This window comes from Myxocyprinus asiaticus, chromosome 31, assembly GCF_019703515.2.
Source record: "Myxocyprinus asiaticus isolate MX2 ecotype Aquarium Trade chromosome 31, UBuf_Myxa_2, whole genome shotgun sequence".
In the NCBI taxonomy this organism is placed as follows: Eukaryota; Metazoa; Chordata; class Actinopteri; order Cypriniformes; family Catostomidae; genus Myxocyprinus; species Myxocyprinus asiaticus.
In genome coordinates, this window is record NC_059374.1 from 13017392 (window position 1) to 13043284 (window position 25893).

The following is a 25893-nucleotide window of genomic DNA, read 5'->3' on the forward strand; positions in this document are numbered from 1 at the left end:
AACATCTTCTTTTGTTTTCCATGGAAGAAAAAAGTCATATGGGCAACATGAGGGTGATTAAATGATGACATTTTTGGTTGAGCAAAGCATTTAAAGCAAAGCCTCACTGTTACATAAGGTATATTTATGCACAATATAGATTTTTACATGCCTTTAAATTGACCCTACCTTTAAACCTTTTGATGCATCATGATGGCACCGCGGATGGCTGCCTCGGTGTGGAGCACTCCTATTCTTTTGTTGTTTTGTTTGTTTGTCCTGTGTTTGGTAATCTTTTTCCAGTCAGTTTTACCAGGGACGAACTGCTGAACATTCGGCAGCACATACCAGACAGTCTTTTCCCAGTTTTTGAATATTTGGAAGCTTTGCTGGACATTTTAGTCAGAGGTGCAGCTCTGCTGTTCAAGAGATGCAGGCAAGGGAGACGAGCCAGCACGCTGGTCAAGCTCCGTCGGTGCGGCTTTCGAACAGCACTGCCGAGCATTCATCTAGCAAATCTCCTCTCTCTTTCTAACAAAACGGACAAACTGCATCTCCTCACCCGTACAAACAAGGACTTTTCAAACTCTGCTGCCTTGTGCTTCACAGAAACCTGGCTGAGTGAAGCCATTCCGGAAAGCGTATTACATCTGCCGGGCTTTCAGCTGTTCAGAGCGGATCGCACCGCGGAGTTAACGAGGAAAACGAGAGGTGGTGGAACATGCTTTTACATCAATGAAAGTTGGTGTACAGATGTAACAACATTAAAGAAGATGTGCTGTCCTAATTTGGAAGCGCTCTTTATTAACTGTAAGCCATTCTACTTGCCACGGGAGTTTTTCTAGTTTATTCTGGTGAGTGTTTACATCGTGCCAAACACGTACGTGAGTGCCGCGCTGCAACAGCTGGCTGATCAAATCACAGACACGGAACAACAATACCCAGACTCAGTTATTATTATTCTTGGGAATTTTAACAAAGCAAATGTCACACGTGAACTGCCCAAATAGAGACAGAAATACATTGGATCATTGCTACACAACAATAAAGGATGCATATTGCTTTGTCCCTAGAGCAGGTTTGGGACTCTCTGATCACTGTCTGGTTCATCTTCTTCCAACCTACAGACAGAAACTAAAATCTGCTAAGCCTGTAGTTAGGACTGAAAAGATATTGACCAGTGAAGCAGAACTGGAACTACAAGCCTGCTTTGATTGCGCTGATTGGAGTGTTTTTGAGGCTGCAGCCACAGACCTGGACGAGCTCACAGATAATGTTACATCATATATTATTTTCTGTGAGGATATATTCATTCCTACTAGGACTTATTTAACGTTCAACAACTACAAACCATGGTTTACAGCAGAACTCAGGCTGCTTCGTCAGGCCAAAAAGGATGCTTACAGAGGTAGGGATAAAATCTTGTACAATCAGGCCAGGAAGACACTGAATAAGGAAATCAGAGTGGCTAAAATTAGATACTCTGAGAAGCTGAAAAACAAGTTTTCAGCTAATGACCCTGCATCAGTGTGGAGTGGCATGAAACAACTTATGAATTACAGGACTCCTACCCCCAACCCTGTGGTGGACCAACAACTGGCTGACGACCTGAATGTGTTCTACTGTAGATTTGAAAGGCCCAATTTCACTCCCCACACCCACCCAGACCTTCACTTCACACAAACACCAACACCTCCTGCAACCCACTCCTCCCCTCTCCTGCTACTCAACCTGCACTTAAGATCTGTGAAGAGGAGGTGAGCCATGTCTTTCGGAAACAAAAGACTAGGAAAGCTTCAAGCCCAGATGGCGTTTCACCGTGTGTCTTAGATCATGTGCTAACCAGCTGGCCCCCATCTTCACACAGATCTTCAATAGATCACTGGAGCAGTGTGAAGTCCCATGCTGATTCAAATGTTCCACTATCATCCCCATCCCAAAGAAACCAAAAATCACAGGACTTAATGACTGCAGACCTGTCGCCCTGACGTCTGTGATCATGAAATCATTTGAGAGACTGGTGTTGGCCCACCTGAAGAACATCACTGGACCCTTTCTAGATCCCCTTCAATTTGCTTATCGAGCATGTCTGTGGAGGATGCAGTCAACATGGGATTGCATCATATCCTGCAACATGTGGACAGACCAGGGACATATGCAAGGATCCTTTTGTGGACTTCAGGTCGGCTTTCAACACCATCATCCCAGCTATACTCCAGACTAAACTACACCAGCTCTCTGTTCCCACGTCTATCTGTCAGTGGATTACCAGCTTTCTGATGGACAGGCAGCAGCTTGTGAGACTGGGGAAATTCACTTCCACCACCTGTACAATCAGCACTGGTTCCCCCCAGGGATGTGTGCTCTCCCCACTTCTCTTCTCCCTCTACACCAATGACTGCAATGCCAAGGACCCCTCTGTCAACTCCTGAAGTTTGCAGATGACACCACTGTCATCGGCCTCATCCGAGATGACGATGAGGCTGCATACAGAAGGGAGGTTAACAGCTGGCTGTCTGGTGCAGTCAAAGCAACCTGGAGCTGAACACGCTCAAAACGGTGGAGATGATTGTGGACTTTAAGAGAAACACCCCAACACTGTCCCCCCTCACCATTCTAAACAGCACTGTGGCAGCAGTGGAGTCATTCAGGTTCCTGGGCACTACCATCTCACAGGACCTGAAGTGGGAGACACACATTGACTCCATTGTGAAAAAGGCCCAGCAGATGTTGTACTTCCTTCACCAGTTGAGGAAGTTCAACCTGCCACAGGCGCTGCTGATCCAGTTTTACTCAACAGTCATTGAGTCTGTCTTCTGCACTTCAGTAACTGTCTGGTTTGGTTCAGCTACGAAATCAGATATCAGAAGACTACAAAGGACAGTTCGGACTGCTGAGAGGATTATTGGTTGCCCTCTGCCCTCCCTTCAAGAACTATACACTTCCAGAGTGAGGAAAAAGGCTGGAAAAATCACTCTGGACCCCACTCACCCTGCCCACTAATTTTTTTAACTGTCTGGCTGACTCTTCAGAGCTCTGAGCACCAGATGGGCACAGGAACAGTTTTTTCCCTCAGGCTATCCATCTCATGAACAGTTAAAACTGCCCCATTGAGCAGTGATTATGTGCAATTCAAAGTCTAGTCTTTTTATATTTATCCAACACATCCAACTTCTTCTGCCATTACATTCCCTTGCACTGTATATAACAGATTTGTATTTAGTTTTTCACTACGTTTGTGTATGTGTGAATGTATGTATGTTTGTGTCTATGTGTGTATGTGTGTGTGTGTGTATGTATGTATGTATGTATGTATGTATATGTGTATATACTGTCTTATTGTGTATTCTATATATATATATATATATATATATATATATATATATATATATATATCTATTCAATTTTTATTTATTTTTATTCCATTTTTAATTATTATTTTATTATTGTCTATGTCAATGTTGCTGTTTTGTATTGTTGTGCACTGGAAGCTCCTGTCACCAAGACAAATTCCTTGTATGTGTAAGCATACCTGGCAATAAAGCTGATTCTGATTCTGATTCTGAAAACGCTACTTACTGTACTAATCCTACTTTAGCAACCATTCCCATCTGCCATATTATCAGACAAGCTTTTGCTTTAATACAAGTCTATGAAAGTCCTGAGTTTTTGGATAGTTTTAAACAGAATTTACAGAAACATCCCAAAATATGGTTAAAATTTTGTTGCAGAAGCACTTATAATAGTGACACAAGGTATCCAGAAAGTATACATTAAACTATGTATCAGCCCTCCTTTCCAATAACATCAGGAAAGATTCCTAAATTTGCTCCAATGTAAATAAATGTAATATCATTTAACAGTAATCCATTTATGACTTGATTCTTGTCATAGTAGAGGCGATAAAGAGTTCAGAGTAGGGCAATTCCAGCATTATGGATGACATTTGCAGTGAAAATATGAAATTTAACTTCATATATAAAATACTCATTACCAGCATATTAAACAATTTTTATGTATAATCATAGATCCCTGCAGACAGATGCACAATCCAGAAATAATTATAGCCACAGAATATAGAAAGGTTGGCACTCCTAAGAACATGTAATATTTATTTTTTTATTCATTGTCGTTTTCACATAAATGGGGAAAAACCAGCATTGTGGCATGACATCTCTTCGTTATGGGCATGACCATTGTGAAAGCAGCACTTACATCATGAGGGGAAACCATCCAAAACGCTTTGAAATCTGCAGACATCGACCTCTGAGACATATTATATTACATTATAATACCCATCAAGGCTGCATGATGAATTGAAATAGGTTTGAAAATTGCCATTTTTCCATGGTATGGCTGACATTTTTGTGGAATTGCCCAGTACTGAGTATGTTGTAGAAACGTTAGAATCCTTTCATTGTCACACATCATTAAAGCCAACCTAAGAGTATATATCCATTACATTTTTATCACTTATTAAAACTTTTTATAAAAAATCGTGCTGTTTAATGAAATGTGCGATTCATTCATGAGATGTTCAGCTAAGCTTGTCTAAGGAAGCAGCAAAGGTAACAAAGTGGGGAGAGAGCAGTATACAGTGTGTAGCCATGCTGTAGCATTGCATCTGTAGAGGGCAGTGTTTGTCCTGAACTGAACCTAGATATGTGCTGTGTGTAGCTCTACAGTCTGTGCTTACTCAACCAGCAACCAGCTGATTGGCTTAGTATTTTGGGTCACAAAATGTAAAATATGTTGGTCAAATTACCCTTGACGTGTTTGTTTATCAACCAAAATATATATGTATATGTGTGTGTGTGTGTGTGTGTGTGTGTATGTGTATATATATATTATATATATATATATATATATATATATATATATACACACACACACACACACACACACACACACACACACACACACCGATCAGCCACAACATTAAAACCACCTGCCTAATATTGTGTAGGTCCAAACAGGATTTGTGCGCTAAAACAGCACCAACCTGCATATCAGAATAGCATTTTTCTCACTACAATTGTACAGAGTGGTTATCTGAGTTAATGTAGCCTTTGTCAGTTTGAACCAGTCTGGCCATTCTCTGTTGACCTCTCTCATCAACAAGGCATTTCCGTCCACAGAACTGCCGCTCACTGGAAGTTTTTTTGTTTTTGTTTTTTTGTTTTTTTTTGGCACCATTCTGAGTAAATTCTAGAGACTATTGTGTGTGAAAATCCCAGGAGATCAGCAGTTACAGAAATACTCAAACCAGCCCATCTGGCACCATCATCCATGCGATTATCTAACCAGCCAATCATGTAGCAGCAGTGCAGCGCACAAAATAATGCAGATACAGGTCAGGAGCTTCAGTTAATGTTCACATCAACCATCAGAATGGGTAAAAAATGTAATCTCAGTGATTTGGACCGTGGCATGATTATTGGTGCCAGATGGGCTGGTTTGAGTATTTCTGTAACTGTTGATCTCCTGGGATTTTCACGCACAACAGTCTCTAGAATTTACTCCAAATGGTGCCAGAAACAAAAAAACATCCAGTGAGCGGCAGTTTTGCGGATGGAAACAGCTTGTTGATGAGAGAGGTCAATAGAGAATGGCCAGACTGGTTCGAACTGAGAAAGTCTACGGTAACTCAGATAGCCACTCTGTACAATTGTGGTGAGAAGGATATCATCTCAGAATGCTATTCTGAGATGTGGGTTGGTGCTGTTTTGGTGGCACGAGGGGGACCTACACAATATTAGGCAGGTGATTTTAATGTTGTGGCTGATCTGTGTATATATATATATATATATATATATATATATATATATATATATATATATATATATACAGGTGCATCTCAATAAATTAGAATGTCGTGGAAAAGTTCATTTATTTCAGTAATTCAACTCAAATTGTGAAACTCGTGTATTAAATAAATTCAATGCACACAGACTGAAGTAGTTTAAGTCTTTGGTTCTTTTAATTGTGATGATTTTGACTCACATTTAACAAAAACCCACCAATTCACTATCTCAAAAAATTAGAATATGGTGACATGCCAATCAGCTAATCAACTCAAAACACCTGCAAAGGTTTCCTGAGCCTTCAAAATGGTCTCTCAGTTTGGTTCACTAGGCTACACAATCATGGGGAAGACTGCTGATCTGACAGTTGTCCAGAAGACAATCATTGACACCCTTCACAAGGAGGGTAAGCCACAAACATTCATTGCCAAAGAAGCTGGCTGTTCACAGAGTGCTGTATCCAAGCATGTTAACAGAAAGTTGAGTGGAAGGAAAAAGTGTGGAAGAAAAAGATGCACAACCAACCAAGAGAACCACAGCCTTATGATTGTCAAGCAAAATCGATACAAGAATTTAGGTGAACTTCACAAGGAATGGACTGAGGCTGGGGTCAAGGCATCAAGAGCCAACACACACAGACATGTCAAGGAATTTGGCTACAGTTGTCATATTCCTCTTGTTAAGCCACTCCTGAACCACAGACAACGTCAGAGGCGTCTTACCTGGGCTAAGGAGAAGAAGAACTGGACTGTTGCCCAGTGGTCCAAAGTCCTCTTTTCAGATGAGAGCAAGTTTTGTATTTCATTTGGAAACCAAGGTCCTAGAGTCTGGAGGAAGGGTGGAGAAGCTCATAGCCCAAGTTGCTTGAAGTCCAGTGTTAAGTTTCCACAGTCTGTGATGATTTGGGGTGCAATGTCATCTGCTGGTGTTGGTCCATTGTGTTTTTTGAAAACCAAAGTCACTGCACCCGTTTACCAAGAAATTTTGGAGCACTTCATGCTTCCTTCTGCTGACCAGCTTTTTAAAGATGCTGATTTCATTTTCCAGCAGGATTTGGCACCTGCCCACACTGCCAGAAGCACCAAAAGTTGGTTAAATGACCATGGTGTTGGTGTGCTTGACTGGCCAGCAAACTCACCAGACCTGAACCCCATAGAGAATCTATGGGGTATTGTCAAGAGGAAAATGAGAAACAAGAGACCAAAAAATGCAGATGAGCTGAAGGCCACTGTCATAGAAACCTGGGCTTCCATACCACCTCAGCAGTGCCACAAACTGATCACCTCCATGCCACGCCGAATTGAGGCAGTAATTAAAGCAAAAGGAGCCCCTACCAAGAATTGAGTACATATACAGTAATTGAACATACTTTCCAGAAGGCCAACAATTCACTAAAAATGTTTTTTTTATTGGTCTTATGATGTATTCTAATTTTTTGAGATAGTGAATTAGTGGGTTTTTGTTAAATGTGAGCCAAAATCATCACAATTAAAAGAACCAAAGACTTAAACTACTTCAGTCTGTGTGCATTGAATTTATTTAATACACGAGTTTCACAATTTGAGTTGAATTACTGAAATAAATGAACTTTTCCACGACATTCTAATTTATTGAGATGCACCTGTATATATATATATATGTATATATATATATATATATATATATATATATATATATATATATATATATATATATATAATGGCTATTTAAATAGGTGTTTCATTTTTAAATGTGATTTCTTTTTACATTACTCATCAGGTGTTTCTGTAGTGTGATTTATTATATAAAAATAATGCATAAAAAAACCCTCCATTAATTATGCCCCCTGACCCGTACATAAATTCCATAATAAAAGTATGTAATTTCCTACCATAAACTCATTTGCAAGATTGCTGTGGACTGTAGGCCAGGAATAGGTATATTTTCAATTACATTTATTAAGCCACTTTTTGTTTTGCCTACTCAATGCTTTACTTGTCTGCCACAAGTAATACATTTCAATCTGAATATCTTATTTATTTTATAGAAACACTTTATTTTAAGGGTCCACAATAATGTACAAGTTTAACATAAATAAGACACTAATTAATTATTAACAGAATGCTATCTTAGCCATAATATACAACTTAATGAATGCCTTATTTTTTTGTGTAGAAAGTAATGTAATTAGTGCTCTGCTTAATAGATAAAATTTCAAGTTTACTAAACAATATTAAGCCAGTAATTAAGGCTAATTAGGACTGGCCTTTCAAATCTGATTTTTTTTTTTTTTTTTTAAGTTTACTACAAATGCTGTAAACACCTAATAAATAATAAATGTTAAATATTAATATAAAATCAAATTATCTTTATTTTAAGATTCATTTCATTTAACTAAATTAGATCATTTGCAATAGTTCATTAACGCAGTTCATTAGTAGCAATTTAGTAATTCTAGTACTAATAATTACTTAATATAGTTCAATAAATTTAAAATACCACCTAACATGTGTAAAGCAATCCTGTAACTTGAGTAGGTAAAAACTGATCTTAAGAAACAGGGGGTCAAGTTGTCTTTAATACAAAATTGTAGCAATTTATTAGTATAACCAATACTGATTTGTCATAATTACTGTCTTAATATATTTAAATAAACTTGAATACCACCTAATAAATGCTAAACAAACCAGTAAGTTAAATAGGTTAAATTTTCACTTTAGAGCAGGAGGTCCTATTGAGATAGACTTACTCTACATTCAGTTAATTATTAATTGATGTCTTATTCATGCTTAACTAGTGCATTATTGTGGACACTTAAAATAGTGTTACCGAATTACCTTTATTTGGGGGGCCTTTCTCAGCAGTGTTGATGTATGCAATTCATTTTCAATTCATTAATCTGCATTTCATGTAATTAATTCAGTTACAAATTTTAATCTATTGACAGCCCTGATCATTATGTAATAAAAAATACATTGAAAAAGTACAATAAAAAATTAATTCATATTCAATATATGGTGTTAATTAGTATTATTTAGTAAGTATATTGTAACATGGTAACATGGGCACTGTAATGTAAAGTCTGACCATTTATTGTGATCTTATTTTTATATAATGATCATGTCTTTGAGTACTTGAGTGAAATGTGTAAATTAGAGTAATATATTCAGAATAATTCTTTATTTTTTCTCTTTCTCTTCCTCTCTCAGGGAGCAGATCTTCAAACAATCTACAGAGCTTATGTGTCGTGCATACGGAGAGGTGTATAAAGCCATCACCAACCCTGCAAACTCTTATAAAGAGCCAGAATCTGTCCTGCACAGATCTCCACAGCAGGTACAAACACTGCTGTCCTGAAACGTGCTGCACCAACCACAGTTACTCAATGTGCTGCATCCAATGGTGGATTCTGGTCATAAGAATGCATTTAAGAGATTTCATCTGGTGACGGGACTGAGTTTTTGACTTTTTAATTGTAAAGATGTGACATAAAGACACTTAAACAACAGCAAGTGTACAGAATTTGTGGATTTCTCCCAGCATTCTGATTTCTGGCTTGCACGCTACCCTTTGGATGGTGCTGTTTGCCAGAGGAGAATCGCACTCTGAGAAAAATATTTATTTTTCCTCCCCACATGAATGGAGATCCCCAGTAGCAGGCCTGGGGAAGCAAACTACAGACCATTTTATTGCCACACATATTTGTGTTCACTCAAATATACGTACAGTCATTACATATACAGGGGCTTTTTCGTGCAAACCCACACTTTCATGGCCACAAAGAGCCCGATGTGACTCAACTACAATCTGTAATCTGAAACAGTTCTCCATTTTTTTCTCATTAAAGCTTTTTTCTTTCTTAAGTGCATTAAAATACACCTAAATGTTCACAGGCTTGTGTGTCTCGCTGTTTTCTTCCCTCTCAGCCTCTTTTGAAAGAGATAGTTAAATGAAATTTTGCGGCCACCCAACGGAGAAGCCGACCAGTGTGGAGAGAGTTGACTGCATTCTCTCAGACAATGGTGCTTTCATGTTAGCAGCCCAATGGGCAGTCACGCCATCCTTTAATTGCCGACAAAATGCCTGCCAGCCCTCGTTCGTCAACTAAATTTAGTGAAATGCTGAAAAACAGCAAAGAAAAAACTCTGTATTACTCTCTGACTATTAATAGAAATTTGTGCTAGTTCTGAAATGGAAAGAGACAGAATAGTAAGGCAGAAACTCAGGGTGACAGATAAAGGCTGTTCGGGTGCGAGGAGACTACAGTGAGCTCAGTGTGTGAGAGTCGCCGGGGGCCACATGGCCTCTCATCTGGGGTAGTATTTTGAGCGTGTCACATGGCCGCAGTAAAGGGACTCTCCCCGCGGTGCCCGTAGCTGAGGCGCGCCTCACATGCCTCGCATTCAGCTTGAGGCTTTCATTTAGCGAAAAGCAAAGTCAAGTGAAGTACAAGTGTGACACTGTGGTGTGGTGTTCTGTGAAATGGGCAATGAATTTAGAGGGCTATTTTTAACCCGAGTCACGTTTGCGGAAGGCACGGAAACCCATTTTGGTTATCAAATGTCATATAAACCTGGAACACACCATTTGAACTGAAAAAGATTTGTGTGCAGCCAAGTGTCAGTCTGAAAGATTTTCGAAAGAATTTCCTTTTTCTACATACAGTGGCCCCAAAATGTATTAAGCAGAGTAACCACAAGTGTAGTTCACAGTAACTATAGACATGTTCCACTATGTTAAACAACCAGAAAGTGTCCAAATACTTCTCATCATCATTTTGAACAGTATGTCTGTTTTTTTATCATCTAAAACCTAACAAACATGAAATAATTTGCTTAAAAAGTGTGCTTAAAGGGATAGTTCACCAAAAAAATTTAATCCCAGATGTGTATGACTTTGAACGTACTTGAAAGATTTTTAAAATCTTTGTTTGTGTTCAGCTGAAGAAAGAAAGTCATACACATATGGGATGGCATGAGGGTGAGTACCATAAATGATGAGAGAATATTCATTTTTGGGTGAACTATTCCTTTAAGCTAACTTCTCTACAATAAATTTGGTTTGATATTTTAATTAAACCAACGTTCAAATACTTTTGGGGCCACGATATAACACTTGTTTGTGAAAGTTTCAAATGTATTTTCCAATATCTATCATCTGCTTCAAAATGTACAAGGTCTTTTTTTAACTACTATATGTACACCGATCAGCCACAACATTAAAACTACCTACCTAATATTGTGTAGGTCCCCCTCGTGCCAACAAAACAGCGCCAACCCGCATCTCAGAATGGCATTCTGAGATGATATTCTTCTCACCACAATTGTACAGAGTGGTTATTTGAGTTACCGTAGGCTTTGTCAGTTCGAACCAGTCTGGCCATTCTCTGTTGACCTCTCTCATCAACAAGGCATTTCCATCCACAGAACTGACGCTCACTGGATGTTTTTTGTTTTTGGCACCATTCTGAGTAAATTCTAGAGACTGTTGTGTGTGAAAATCCCAAGAGACCAGCAGTTACAGAAATACTCAAACCAGCCCATCTGGCACCAACAACCATCCATGTGGTTACCTAATCAGCCAATCGTGTGGCAGCAGTGCAGTGAATAAAATCAGGCATATACGGGTCAGGAGCTTCAGTTAATGTTCACATCATCATGGGGAAAAAAATGTATCACAGTGATTTGGACCGTGGCATGATTGTTGGTGCCAGATGGGCTGGTTTGTGTATTTCTGTAACTGCTGATCTCCTGGGATTTTCACGCACAACAGTCTCTAGAATTTACTCCGAATGGTGCCAAAAACAAAAAACATCCAGTGAGCAGCAGTTCTGTGGACGGAAATGCCTGGTTTATGAGAGAGGTCAACAGAGAGTGGCCAGACTGGTTCAAACTGACAAAGTCTACGGTAACTCCGATAACCGCTCTGTACAATTGCGGTGAGAAGAATATCATCTCAGAATGCTATTCTGAGATGCGGGTTGGTGCTGTTTTGGCAGCACAAGGGGGACCTACACAATATTAGGCAAGTGGTTTTAATGTTGTGGCTGATCGGTGAATACATTTAGGATATTATGTTTCTTGAAGGCTGCACAGGGACGCCACATTATCTAGCCACACCTTCTCTTAACATTGCATGCTCTTAAGTGTTACAACATTAGACGTTATCTAAGCCAGTTCACCACAGAGGTGTTGGACTCTGTTATGCGATGACATCATGGCTGAGGATAGGCCGCTGGATTCAGATCTAGGCTGACCCACCCCACCCACTCCAAACCCACAATCAACTTCAGTCCAACAAACTAAAGGTATACAAAGGCTTCATTGGTTTAATCTTGAGCCAACAAGAAGATAGAAGTTTTTATCTTCTGCACCTAAAGAACAGGCTACTAATCAGTGTCTGCTTACTCAAGTTCCCAATAGAGCTTAGTCTTTGTACTATATGTGAGTGTTAATTATAAGGTAGGCCCCTACATATTTGAGTGTATGTGCCAGTCAGATTTAGCAAGCACTCCCATACAAAAATCGAGAGCTCATGGCAAACTTGCCACAAATTCACCACTGATTATTTTCACAAGTAAATGAGCTTTGTGGCAAACTTGTGGCAAACTGTCCATTGTTGCCAAAGGTTTGCTGCAGGTTCACCACTGCCGGTGATGAGCTGCAAACTTCTGGCAAACATTTGCAGCAAATCATAAGCATATTTGCCTGGGGCTAGTTTGCCATAACTCTAGATTATTTGTAAGGGCTAGCATGGCTAACTAGCTAATATAGTTAGCCATGTTATATATTTTTTACAATAGGCTTATAATGTTCTAAAACTAATGAATCATTTTACAGTCACAAAAGGTATATTTAAAAATGGAGTTAGACTCCATTGTAGCTCAAATGCAATGCATGTTATAGCCCAGATACTATACAAAAAGCTGCTTGTTGCTGCTTGATGATAAAATGTCTCCTTGTATGTTGGTTACACATTGACATTTAAAAAAAAAATTTTTTTTGCCTGACAAACATTTTTGCATTTTTTAGTGAATCACACAAAAAATTAAAATACAAAAATAAAATAAATCTGATTCAGAAACTGAAAGCTTGTTCATCATATTGAGTGGTGCATTGAAGTAATTTTCTTGAAGAATAGCATTTCTAATGCGTGTTTTTTTAATAAAGGAGATTAATAGACCCGAACCAAACAATTAACGTCACATCACTGACCCACATATCAAGCAATTTTGTAACACATGGAGTGGCTGTTAAATAATTTGTGATATTATTAACATGAACAATGCATGAATCAAATTAGTGTTACTTTAATTTGAACATCACTTTTACCTGTTGTTGAATGTGCAGTTTTATGTTTGGATACAATGCAGTCCCTTTTAGTTTGAACTCATACTTTGAGTTCATCCGTGATCTGTGATTTATCTGTGATAAACCTTTTTATATTTACTTTTAAAGGAATTCTACAATAATTCACTTTTTTATGAGTTCATTAAAATGGACAGATTGGTAATTAGGCGACTGGCCTTATTCTGTGTCTTTGTGTTTAGGTCTTGGTCTGTATCATAGGCCTTGAGGGATCTAGTCTTGGTCTGGGTTTAGGTCTTGGGGGTCTTAGTCTTAGGGAGTCTGGCGTTGGCCTGGGTTTTTTATTGGTCTGGATCTTTGAGGGTCTGGTATTGGTCTGGGTCATAGAGGGTTTTGTACTGATCATGGTTTTGGAAGGTCTGGTATTGTTCTGAGTCTTGGATGGTCTCATAATGATCTTGGGCTTGGAGGGTTTGGTATTGGCTGTGGTCATATAGGGTTTGTACTGATCTGAGGTTTGGAGGGTTCAGTTGTGATATGAGTTTTGGAGAGTCTGATTGTGTCTTGGAGGGTCTCATAATGATCTTTGGAAGGTCTGGTATTTGTCTGGGAGGCTCTGCTATTGATCTGGATCATTGAGGGTCTGGTAGTGATCTGGGTCTTGGAGGGTCAGGTATTAGTTTGGGATATATGGTGTTTTGTATTTATCTGGGTTTTGGAGGGTCTGGTAGTGATCTGGGTCTTGGAGGGTCTGTTGTTGATCTGGGGCTTGGAGGGTCTAGTATTGATCTTTGTCTTGGAGGGTCTGGTTTTGGTCTGGCTCTTGAAGGATATGGTTTTTGGCGTGGGTCTTTGAGGGTCTAGTATTGATCTTTGTCTTAGAAGGTGTGATATTGGTCAGGGTCTTGGAGGGTCTGGTATTGATCTTGGTCTTGTAGTGTCTTAGATTGATCTGGGTCTAGAAGGGTCTTGTATTCTGGGTTTTGGAGGGTCTTGTATTTGTTTCGGTCTTGGAGGGTCTGGTATTGATCTGGGTTTTGGAGGGTCTCGTATTGATCTTTGTCTTGGAGGGTCTTGCATTGGTCTGGGAGGTTCAGGCCTTGACTCCAACTCTGACTATCAATATTGGTCAACACCTACAGGTTTAATAGTGATAGTTTGCATTTCCTGACTCAAGCAAGACTCTTTTAATTGACTGCCTGTTTTCAGTTATGATTTTACACTTTAGCTCAAAAAGCCTTCAAAAAGCTTAATAAAAAATATGTAAGCGTGCTATAAACCTTTAAAACCGCTCATGTAAATTAAAGTGTTCTGGGTTAATGTGTATCACACCAGCTGGTGGTTTGGGTTTGTGCATGTATCAGTGTGCAATGAAGCACATGGCTGTGTTTAACTAGACACGCATACACGCTCACACCTTCCCATTAGCACGTGATACACGGCAGACTCGTTGATGTGCAACAGGTGTTGTGTTCCATGAACAGGTGTTGGAGGAACCATTAGAGTTAACACTTCAGTGCACACAGCTGAAATATCCATCCATCCATCCATCCGTCCATTTTGCTGTTTGCGCTCTCTTAATTAACCAGGGTAGAAATGGCCTGCGTTGACCCTTTGACCTACTTTGCGTTCAAACTGGTTTCGCGTTTATACTGTTTGTGCTTGTATTTGATTTTGTGCATTGTTGCATACCAAAATGTGTCAGACCACAATTCATAACTCGACACAAGTTCGCTTAGCACTCTGTGTTGCAGCAAGGGGTGCTATAATGGACATCAGTGTAAACTGTCCTGTTCTACATTGAGTTTTCTCTTTCAAGTAAGATACTGTCACAGCAGAGCAACAGTTTGAAGAGAATACTGCTGAGCAAGTAAGGTAAAGTCAATATACGGTATTTATAGCAACTTTTATCTACACTCACTGAGCACTTTATTAGGAACACTTGAACACCTACTTATGCAATCATCTTAATAGCCAATTGTGTGGCAGCAGTGCAGTGCATAAAGTTATGCAGATACGGGTCAGAAGCTTCAGTTAATGTTCACATCAACCATTAGAATGGGGAGAAAAACTTGATCTCAGTGATTTCAGACGGGCTAGTTTGAGTATTTCTCTGCTGATCTCCTGGGATTTTCACGCAAAACAGTTTCTAGAGTTTATGTTGCCAAAAACAAAAACCATCCAGTGAGTGGCAGTTCTGCGGAGGGAAATGCCTTGTTGATGAGAGAGTTCAACAGAGAATGTCCAGACTGGTTCGAGTTGAAAGAGAGTCTACGGTAACTCAGATTACCACTCTGTACAATTGTAGTGAGCAGAATAGCATCTCAGAATGCACAATACGTCGAACCTTGATGGTAACTCTATTGCCTCGAGTACTCATTGGCAATGTGGTGGTCAAGCATTCATATCTGCGTACGCATACTTGCATAAAATATGTTTTTGGCCTTATAGTTTTCTCCTCAAATGAAGTGTGTATATGAGAAAAAGTTTCACAGATCACCTGTAACTTTACAGATTCATATATTGAGAAAAGTTTTCTTCAACTGAAAAAGTCGAAAGTGAACATGCATTGGGGCTGTATGCAATATTAGCTGAAATCATGAGTTTGAAAAATCATATGGGCACCTTTGTCTTAATATTCCCAATGTACTATAATTTGGAATGCACTAATTCTTATCTTGCATACTTTTGTTGGATGGATAGGATGCAAATATTACACCAGAGCACCAGAGTCAAGATTTTGGACAAGCTGATTTTGAAAGGCCAATTCAATCGGATGTGATAAACCTCTTCTATAGTAAGCAATGGTTGAATCAATAAGCTCTGTGGGACTTTGGCCAGTACTGCCACGAGCTCAGGATGATGTCAGACACATTCTTCAGACTAAAACCTATTCCTATCTTGATCTGTTGCATATATAACTCATTGAAGTGAAAGGCATAGTCTCCTATTACGGAAATATATGTAAAACACATACATAATATATATGTTCATGTATGGTTTTAAGTGAAACAATGTCACATACCTGTACTTGAGTTCAAAATACTGCAAAAAAAAGACGTAGCATACAGGATATTTTCCCATATACACACACATTTGACATTTCTATGAATTCCTACATATCAATATAGATCACATGAATATATAGAGGGTAATTCATTCTCCAACACTAGATTTGTGCATTCCTCCTTTTGTACGTTCAGCCCCTAGCATTTTTTGCTGCTTCTAAAGTGTCCGAGGAATTCACCATCTCAGCCAAATTCTTAGATGGCTATTGTTCGGTTAATCTTGGCGCCTGCCTCCTCTTCACCAGCTCCCCTGTTTGCATTAATTGTATTCGAATGAAAGCTGGTTATGTAATGTACATGCTCGCTATCGCCTGCTTCATTTAATAAGGCAGAACATTCTATGACGAAACTCATTTTAATGACCTTCACGTATACGTCGACACCGCTGGGTTAATTATAGGTCTGCTTTTGAGGCACTTCGAAAGATATTGGTTAACATTAGAAAAGTTTTTATGTGACCTTTAATTTGTAAATTTACATTGTTGTCATGGAAATCGGAATAAGCCTTTTTGACTATAATTGTGAAAATTCTGAAGGGTCTAAGTTTGAATCATAGATTTATGCTATGGCATTGCCCTCCAGTTGGTAAGGTATGTTGTTGTTGTTTTTTTTGTTTTTTTGTGTGTGTTAATATGTGGTTGCTAGGGTGTTGTAGGTGGTTACTAGAGCTTTGCTATGGGGGTGCTTTATGATCCAATTGAAAAAAAAAAACACACCAAAATTTATATGATATCCTGATCACTAGATATGGCTCAGATCTATGAAAATTACATGTGGTGACATTTTTGCAAAATGAGATTACACGTACATGTATCACAGCAGTTCCGAGATAAAATGTCCACTGTGTGGCACTAAAAGTGAGTTACAGTTTCTCCCAAACAGATATGGTTTTGAAGGTTAATGCTCTATCGAGTTTTAAATCAACAAAACCTACCTCCCTACACTAAACCTAAACCTAACCGATTGTGTCTTAAAAAGGAAATGTGGTGTCATTTTGTGGTGCTTCTATGACATTTCGACTGACATGTCGACTTATCACTCAAGGTATCACTCATGTCCACAGCACAAATGCGTATAGGATGAGTTATGCTATGAAGTTTAATGCTTAGTGTATAGTAATAGTGATGCTTGCCTTAGCAAACACCACTAATTAACAACCTTATGCTTTCTCAGAATGTTGATATTTTCTGCTGAGACTGTGTCATTATCTGAGCGAATAAAATCTGTGTGAAAGAGAATGTGAGAGTAAGCTTATCTAATGTTACATAAAACAGAGACATTGTGTCCCTATGTTGGGGAGCATGAATAAGGGATTTTAGTTAGCAGCTCAGTGGAGCGCCCGGGTTCCCTTCTCTTCTGCATGTGGTTATTCATTGCTCTGTCAGAGGGCCAGATGCTCATGGACCAATTCTAAAGAGCCGAGAAAAAAAAAAAAAAAAAAAAAATCACAGCCTGAGTTTTTGACACTATAAATGGGAGTGGAACTTTTTATAACACTATTAAACAAATTTGGACCATTTAATGCCACGTCAATATTATACTGCAGTTTTCAATTTCCCTTTTATTTGAGGGCTAAAATAGATGCACTACTCTTATATAAGAAGAAAAAGATATTTGTTTTTGCACACTTTACATACATGCAGACCTAAAGGAATGAAAAATCACTTTTGAGATCTCTTTAATATCTTTTCCAGAACAGTAGGGAGATTAAATGGAGATCAAATGTAGACTTTTACTTAAGACTTAAGTAATCTCACATCTCTCTAAAGTTTCAGAAGATTTCTTAAACTATGCTTAGATTTGATGAGATAATACTCTTAATGTATGTCTATACTCTTAACAATTGTCTCATTTGTGTCTGTTTATCTATCCTAAGAGATTTAGGAGAAACATGACACAAAGATGAAGATGTTTAAAAAAAAAAAAAGGGCAGATTCAATTTGGTTTTGTTTGACCATCAATGCAATTTGCTCATGTACTTTACAAAGTAAGGCTGTACTCCCCTATCAGTGCCCCAAAATGCTTTTACTGTACCAAGCATGCCAGCGATGCCCTATTGTCCAAATCTTTTTTCCCCGACCCTGAAGAAATGTGTTTGCTTAGCTAATGTGAATACTTTGTCTGTATTCCTGGAACCTTCAACAAACCACATACATAATTTCCAAATAGTATCACTTCAGACTCATATGCTGTTGTTATTGCGTGGGCCATTGTTTTGATTTTTACGGTGATGCTGTTGCTGTTCTTGTTTTTGTTGTTGGTGAGTGGCAGGAAAGTGGTGACGCAGTCGTAAATGTTCAGCATGATCTCTGTTGCTTGGAGACACTATTACATCGTGTACTACATTAGAGGGTTAATAGTAGTATGGGGTGGAGTCTGGTTACTCATTCATGAGTTTATATCTGGCAGTGTGAGACCATGATGTTTGGTGTTTCATCAAAACAATCACCCATTGGTTCATTGGTTATTATAATATTATTGTGTAATTATGAATGTATTATAATGATTTTTATTTTCAACAATGGCTAATGTAGGTGGCTATACCAAAATGTTGTTGTTTGCAGGACTTTCTATTTGTACAATGTTTTATATATATATATATATATATATATATATATATATATATATATATATATATATATATATAATTTAAGAGACTTTGCCTCTTTCTACACAATTACTGTTTATATACATTTTGAATAAAGCAATTTATTTATAAATGTCTTTTTCTGCTATTTTTATTTAAAATAAACATTTTAGACTGTGCTTTCTACTAATTTGGTTTATATATATATATATATTTAAAATAAGACCTTTATTTTCAAATGTATTTTAGATTTAAGAAAGTGCATGTTTCTGCAAAACCTTATAATTTTTAAATATGTTTTGATTAGAATTTAAGAGGCAGTGCCAATTCTACTAATCTTTTTATTTTAAAAATATATTTAGGTAATAATTTAAGAGACAGTACCTATTTCTACAAAAAGTATTATTTTAAAGTATATTTTAGATAGTACCACTTTCTACTGAACTTTTTATTTTAAAATATATAGTAGATAAGAATTTAAGAGACCATGCCTCTTAAATATATTTTATATAACAATTTAAGAGACAGTGCCTCTTTCTACTTAACTTTTTATTTTAAAATATAAGTCAGGAGGCAACCAATTAATGAAACAAGATTGGAGGTGTGAGTTAGCTACTTTTACTAATAAAAAGCACTCAAATATTTTTAGTTTGCTATTTAGAAGAAGCATCTGCTGACATGGACAATGCCTTGCAACAAAGAGATCTCAAAAGACCAAAGATCAAGAATTGTTGCTTTGCATAAAGCTGGAAAGGGTTACAAAGTTATCCCAAAGAGCTTAGATATTCATCTGTCCACAGTTAGACAAATTGTCTATAAATGGAGATGATTTAGTACTGTGGCTACTCTCACTAGAAGTGGCCATCCAGCCAAGATGACTCAAAGGGCACACCGCAGAATGCTCAATGAGGAAAAAAAAAAGAACCCTAAAGTGACAGCTAAAGACTTGAAGGAATCATTGGAACTGGTTAACATCTCTATTCATGAGTTTACTATATGGAAAACATTAAACAGGCATGGTGTCCATGGCAGGACACCGTGATGGAAGCCGCTGCTTTGGAAAAACTTTGCTGCACACCTGAAGTTTGCTTGACACTCCACAGTGCTACTGGGAAAATGTTTTGTTGACTGATGAAACTAAGTTTGAATTGTTTGGGAAGAACACACAGCACTACGTATGGTGTAAAAAGGGCATTGCAGACCAACACGAAAACATCATCCCAAAGGTGAACGACTCGGGCAAGAAGATTTCAGAGGTGAACTAATCATTTTTGTTTCTCATAATTTGTCCTTGGCTGCATTATAAATTTTTCCTTATTGGGACTATAATCAAAGTTTGCGTAAGCTAATGTTGGGGGGGGGGGGGGATTTGGTTATTGAAAATTTAACATTTTAATGAACGAAAAGAATGAAATGACGTGAATGAAGATTCGTTCATTTTGCTGAACGAGACTCAAAGATCCAAGTCAGTAAAATGATCCGATCTTCCCATCATTACTGTGAATGTTTAATGGGATGTGTTCAATAAAGACATGAAAGATTATAATTGTTTGTGTGATTTTAGCATAAGCACATTATGTTTGTCTACACTTTTTGTCTATACATTTTATGACCAATTAATGCAGAAAACCAGCTAATTTCAAATGGTTCATATACATTTTCTTGCCACTGTAAGAATTTAAGAGTCTCTTTCTACTAAACTTTTTATTTTAAAATATATTTTGGATAACAATTTAAGAGAAAGTGCCTATTATTATGGTAATTTTTTATTTTTAAATATATTTAGAAAGATAATTTAAGAAACAGTGCCCCTACTTTTCTACTTAAAATAAAAAAAATAAATAAAAAAAAATTATATATATATATATATATATATATATATATATATATATATATATATATATATATTAAATAACAATTTAAGAGACTGTTCCTCTTTCTACTGCTTTTTTTTTTTTAAACCAAATTTAAATAATTTAAGAGTCTGTGTCTTTGTGTTTGTTTCAGTAAGCTGTCAGTCAACTTTAGTAAACTCTCCTACATCCTTGCCCACTCCGAATTGAAAAACAGACCCAAGTGCTGTAACACAGAGGTCAGCGTTCCCCAGTCAACAGCATACTGGTGTAGATGTATATCTGAGGGCCATGACTGGAGAACTACTGTATACACAGTGTTGTGCTGCCCCTTTTGGGTCTCAAGGCCAGTAAATAAACAGAGCAGGTGTGGTGGGCTGTGCGTTGTGATCTGTTTGGGCCCTGAGGTATGATGAGAGAGAAAATAAAGATGAAAAACATAAGGAATAGGAGCACAGAGAAACTTAGCTTGTACAGAGACTGTTGTGAATTACCTATTATTCTAAACTAGAACAAAATAGTGAAAGAATTACACATTAATGTCTGCAACAATTCCGTGGTGGATGACGCTGTAGCTGTTCTGAACTGAGCACTAGGTGGTTAAATGGAAGTTAAATAATGTGTCCTCCAGCATTTCTACTAACTAGATGTATTACCGATGTTTTCAGCGGAGGAGCACTCAGTAGGGTGCTGACTAACTCGATTAAGGCAATCGAGAGAGAGAGACTGAGGTTAGGAGCGGAAGATGGGTAGAAATGGAGCAGAAGCGCTGCCTGAAAAGCCTTTAAGAGGGAAGCAATTGCCCTGGTTACTAAGTAACCCAGTGCAACAGTGTTCACTTACCTCTCCCCTTATACCCTTCACCCTTAGGCCCACGTGTAGAGGGACTGCTCCGATCCGGCCGGCTCTTGTGTACACTCACCCACACACACACTCTGAAGCTGGTAACATGGAGGACTCTTTAGAAAAAAAAAGTTAAAGAGCACTGAAATGCTTAAAGGGTTATATCATACATTTCTTAATAGGAATAGTTCACCCCAAAATGAAAAATGTCATTATTTAATCATCATAATGTCACTCGAAACCCATTTGTCTTTCTGCCGTGAAACACCAATTTTTTTTTTATTTTTTTTTTTGCCATATAATGACAGAGAATAGTGACTCCGGACTGTCAAGCTTGAAAAGGGACAAACAAATGGCATAAAAGTAAAAGTAATTGATACGACTCCTGCACTATACTCCAAGTCTTCTGAAGCAATATGATCACTTTGTGCAATGAACAAAACAGATTTTAGGTCGTTATTCACTCTCAAATCAAACAACTAATAAAGCACTTAAATCAAATATGGCAGCTACAGCAATAACATCAAACCTCACTGGTTCTCATTGCGTCTCGTGACCAAATTTTATGACATCATGTTGCCCTTTGGATACAAGACGCGATAAGAACCAATCATTTTTATCCCACTGAAGTCCACTTATAATGCCTTTATAGTCATATTTTAAGCTTTGTTCATTTTTTTTGGTCCAAACCACAGTTCGATTCTACTCCTCTCCCGCTGATCTCCCAAGGTCTCGTTTATCATTGTATTATTTGGGTCCGCATTATGTTTTCATCATCAATCTGGGTACTGGTTGCAGCTGTTTACTACTGTAGCTAGATAACAATTCCATCTTTAACTGTGCTATTGAAGGATTTGTCCCTTTACCACCAAAACTTTACATGCACAGAACAGCACTTTTGCCACAAATGTGTTGGAAGGGTTGATCTCCAAAGGAAATGTATGTAGGAACAAGCATATCCAATAAATGCATTACCATAATAAGTGTGACCGAGAGCATGCAAAGTTACACATTAACAATAGAGCTGTTCAGTCGTGACGTCAGTTTGTAGGTGAACCCAGAAGGCTAATTCGCCTCTGGATTTCCCAAAATAAGGTCTGTGGTAAACATTACTTGACGATATGTTGACCTTTTGTTCTACAACACAAATTACATAAATTACACACTTTCATACCTCAAGTAGTTTAGTTTTCACTTTGTTAGTTTTAGTATAGTTTTAGTTTTGTTTGTTAGTTATTTGTTAGTTTTAGTTTAGTTTTTCAGTATATTGCGTTTTTATTTTAGTTTTAGTATTCATATTGAGGGATAATTGGAGAATGGGGAAAAAAGGTATTTGTGTAATGTGGGTCGTATAGCTGGACTCCCCAATGTCCAAGTTGTAAATAATATTATTGTGGGTGGCCTCCAAGTAGGATTTTGCTTAGGACTCCCACATGCTTAGAAACGGCCCTGCTAATTGTACAGCTCTGCAATCAACTTGATTTTCTGGGACAGAAATGTAAACTACGCTGGGTAGGGGAGGAGGCTATTGTCATATGGTAGTTATATAATGTTATGTACGGTAGTCAAAGAAAATCATCCATCGCCATCATTTACAGCAGGGGTGCTCACATTTCTATGGAATGAGATCTACTTTTTCATGTTACTGGAGCGTGAAGAATTTAACCATGTTTCCATTGATCATGGTATAAATATTGTGGGTTGTACTTGCTTGTTTTAATTGTTTTGGAACCCCACAATCCACCCCCACCCCATCCCCCCTGGAATCTACGCCCTTGCGTGACAACAATACCAACCACGAATTGAACTCTGCCATCAAATGGATCAAACTTCTGCGGCTTTTAGAAATGCCCCCTTCACATTTGAAAAAAGCAAGTGCATTGATCGCTGAGCTCTGGTGCTCATATGCGGGCTCCAGGATTGCTGTTGTGTCTTAATATAGTTTCTAACTGGCCCATCCTTCAATAACAGCCTCTTTGCAAAGCCTGTGTTACTCTGTAACAGGTTCTCAAAACAATTTGCAATAAAATGTACTGCTCAAATAGTGAAGATCGATCCGACATGGTCAGGGATCTTGTTAAAAATAAACTTTTAGAAACATTTTGTTTCTAATGTTGTAACCCCAAATGCAGATTTGAAGGTGCCACACACAACCAGAAAAACCACAAGGTTTGACAGACTTTCCCACATATTGCTGTGGGAGCTGGGGTTTGGATCACCCAGTTTTTGATGACCCAATAGATGGGATTGTTGTGTAAATGTAGACGGCTATGTGTTCATTCATTCATCTATGTGACGTTACAAAAAACAGAACAAATCGTTTTTCCAGCTTAGTTTCAATAAATGCTCTTTTTGGACTGGGTAGGAAGCTTTAAGTTTATTTTCATAGTACATCGAGCTCCTTTATGTTAAAAGATCAAGGAAAATGTAATTCCTCATGACATGACACTTTTAAAACACTCTGATAACAAAGACATAAGTTGAGACTTCCTCTCCGTGATCTTTCAAATTGTATTCAGGGCTGGGTGTGGCGGATAGGAGCATTTATTTAAAAGGTCAGCTTGTCAGATGATTGTCAGCCTTATTCTTCTTGTTTATTATGTTGACATTCTATATTTTACTGCCTTTCAGTACCAAGACCATAATAGAGCAAAATATGCATGATAACCTCAACACACACACGATAATCCAAGGGTTGTCTTAGTGCATACTGAGATCCCGGGGCCCTAGAGATTTGTGTGACTCACTGGAGAAGTCGTGTGGCTTTAGTGCACTAAATGTGTGTTGGGATTGTGTCACACACATAAATACACGTCCAGACTAGCACAGGGAGGTGTGGAATGGTTGGTGGCAAGAGGAACCAGACTGAACCAGTCAAAGTTCTGACACTGCTTTCCACAGCAAGGAAGGGTGTGACTGAAGCCTGCTTGCAGGCCAAGACTTTTGACTAATTCGGGTGCAATCTAGAATGAGCACTTGGTGTCTTTGGTTAGAGTAATTCTTAAGACTGGGAAATATGGCTAAAACTATATGTCACAATTTTTCAGCCTTTTGATGTTTAACTTGATGTTTATGTACTGTATTTACAAAAGAGGTGTTGTTTTGTCAGAGGAACCATAATTTCAACCAAAAAGCCATTATTTCAAAGTAGATACTAAATGTGTAATGCAGGAAGTTAAATACAGTAAAAAATTTGGTCTGGGAGTTTTCGATTCAGAGACATTGGGAATCAAAAGTCGACTCCTTGCAGGGGAATCGATGGCACTCAGGGGCTTCACATGAAATTTTGTCATTCATACTATCATTCATAAATATTTTGAAGTATATTGCACTGTTTATTGTAAGATTTCACTTTGCGTCTAGTTTTTTTCTGGAAATCAAGAAAATTAGTTGGGGATCAACTCTGAATTCTGAAACCCTGGAACTGGAATCCAAAATTTCTGGAATTGAACAGCACTTGTAAAAATGTAGCATTTATTATACATTTTAGTTTTTATTATAAATTTCATATTTAGGGAGGAATTCACCAAGGATGAATTGCTCCCAGTAAAAGCGGCAGTTATTTGCATGCACTGATTTGGCGTCCGATTCACTGAAGGAATTATGCAGATCAGGCAACAGCGCAAACATGCCCGCAAAACCTGAACACATTTTGCAAATGCAAGTTGCGGGCTCTGATTCTCTGCGCTCTATAGCGGAGGATGCAGCAGATCACCGTGATCTGACACAGTCTGCCGGCACTCAACCGTATTACTCACTACTGTGATTCAGATGCCTGAATCATCTCTTTAACATGCAGACACTCCTCCATCATTTTGATGAATTACTGCAGATAAGATCAATAGAAAATGTACTCAAATATCTCTTTTAAATAAAATTCATTTTATCATCTGCTTTCATCTGGCGGTAATAGCACAATGTAAATTACACCGGGCAATTTTTGTGATTGAAGCGCAATCTATAATAAGCCTAATTTACATTGGCAAGAAAAGATATGTGAACCCTTTGGAATTGCTTAAATATGGTTTGATCTTCATCTAAGTTACAGTAATGAACAAACACAATCTGTTTTAATAACACACAAATTATTGTATTGTTCTTGTACATATTGAATACATCATTAAAACATTCACAGTGCTGTGGAAAAAAGTATGTGAACCCCTTGGCGAATGATGTCAACAAAAGCTAATTAGTGTCTGGAGTTAGCAAACCTGGCATCCTATTAATGAAACAAGATTGGAGGTGTGGGTTAGAGCTACTTTGACTTATATAAAGCACTCAAACATTTTTAATTTGCTATTCACAAGAAGCATGTGGTGACGTGGACCATACTTCACAAAAAAGAGATCTCAAAAGATCTACAATCAAGAATTGTTGCTTTGCATAAAGCTGGAAAGGGTTACAAAGTTATCTCGAAGAGCTTAGATATTCATCGGTCCACAGTTAGACAAACTGTCTAAAAATGGAGATGAT

At 37.9% G+C, this 25893-nt stretch overlaps 1 protein-coding gene across 2 annotated transcripts in view; it reads left to right on the forward strand.

Moving 5' to 3' along the window:
• The window catches only part of cog6 (component of oligomeric golgi complex 6), a 97920-nt gene extending 88270 nt beyond the window's left edge, over positions 1-9650 (forward strand). Inside the window, exon 19 of one of the 2 annotated variants that reach the window (XM_051665095.1) lies at positions 8972-9650. In XM_051665095.1, the coding sequence (XP_051521055.1) occupies positions 8972-9119 (148 nt within the window). In that variant the 3' untranslated portion in view covers positions 9120-9650. The remainder of the gene's footprint in view (positions 1-8971) is intronic. The other variant, XM_051665096.1, reaches the window with a different exon arrangement.
• The last annotated feature ends 16243 nt before the right edge of the window (positions 9651-25893 follow it).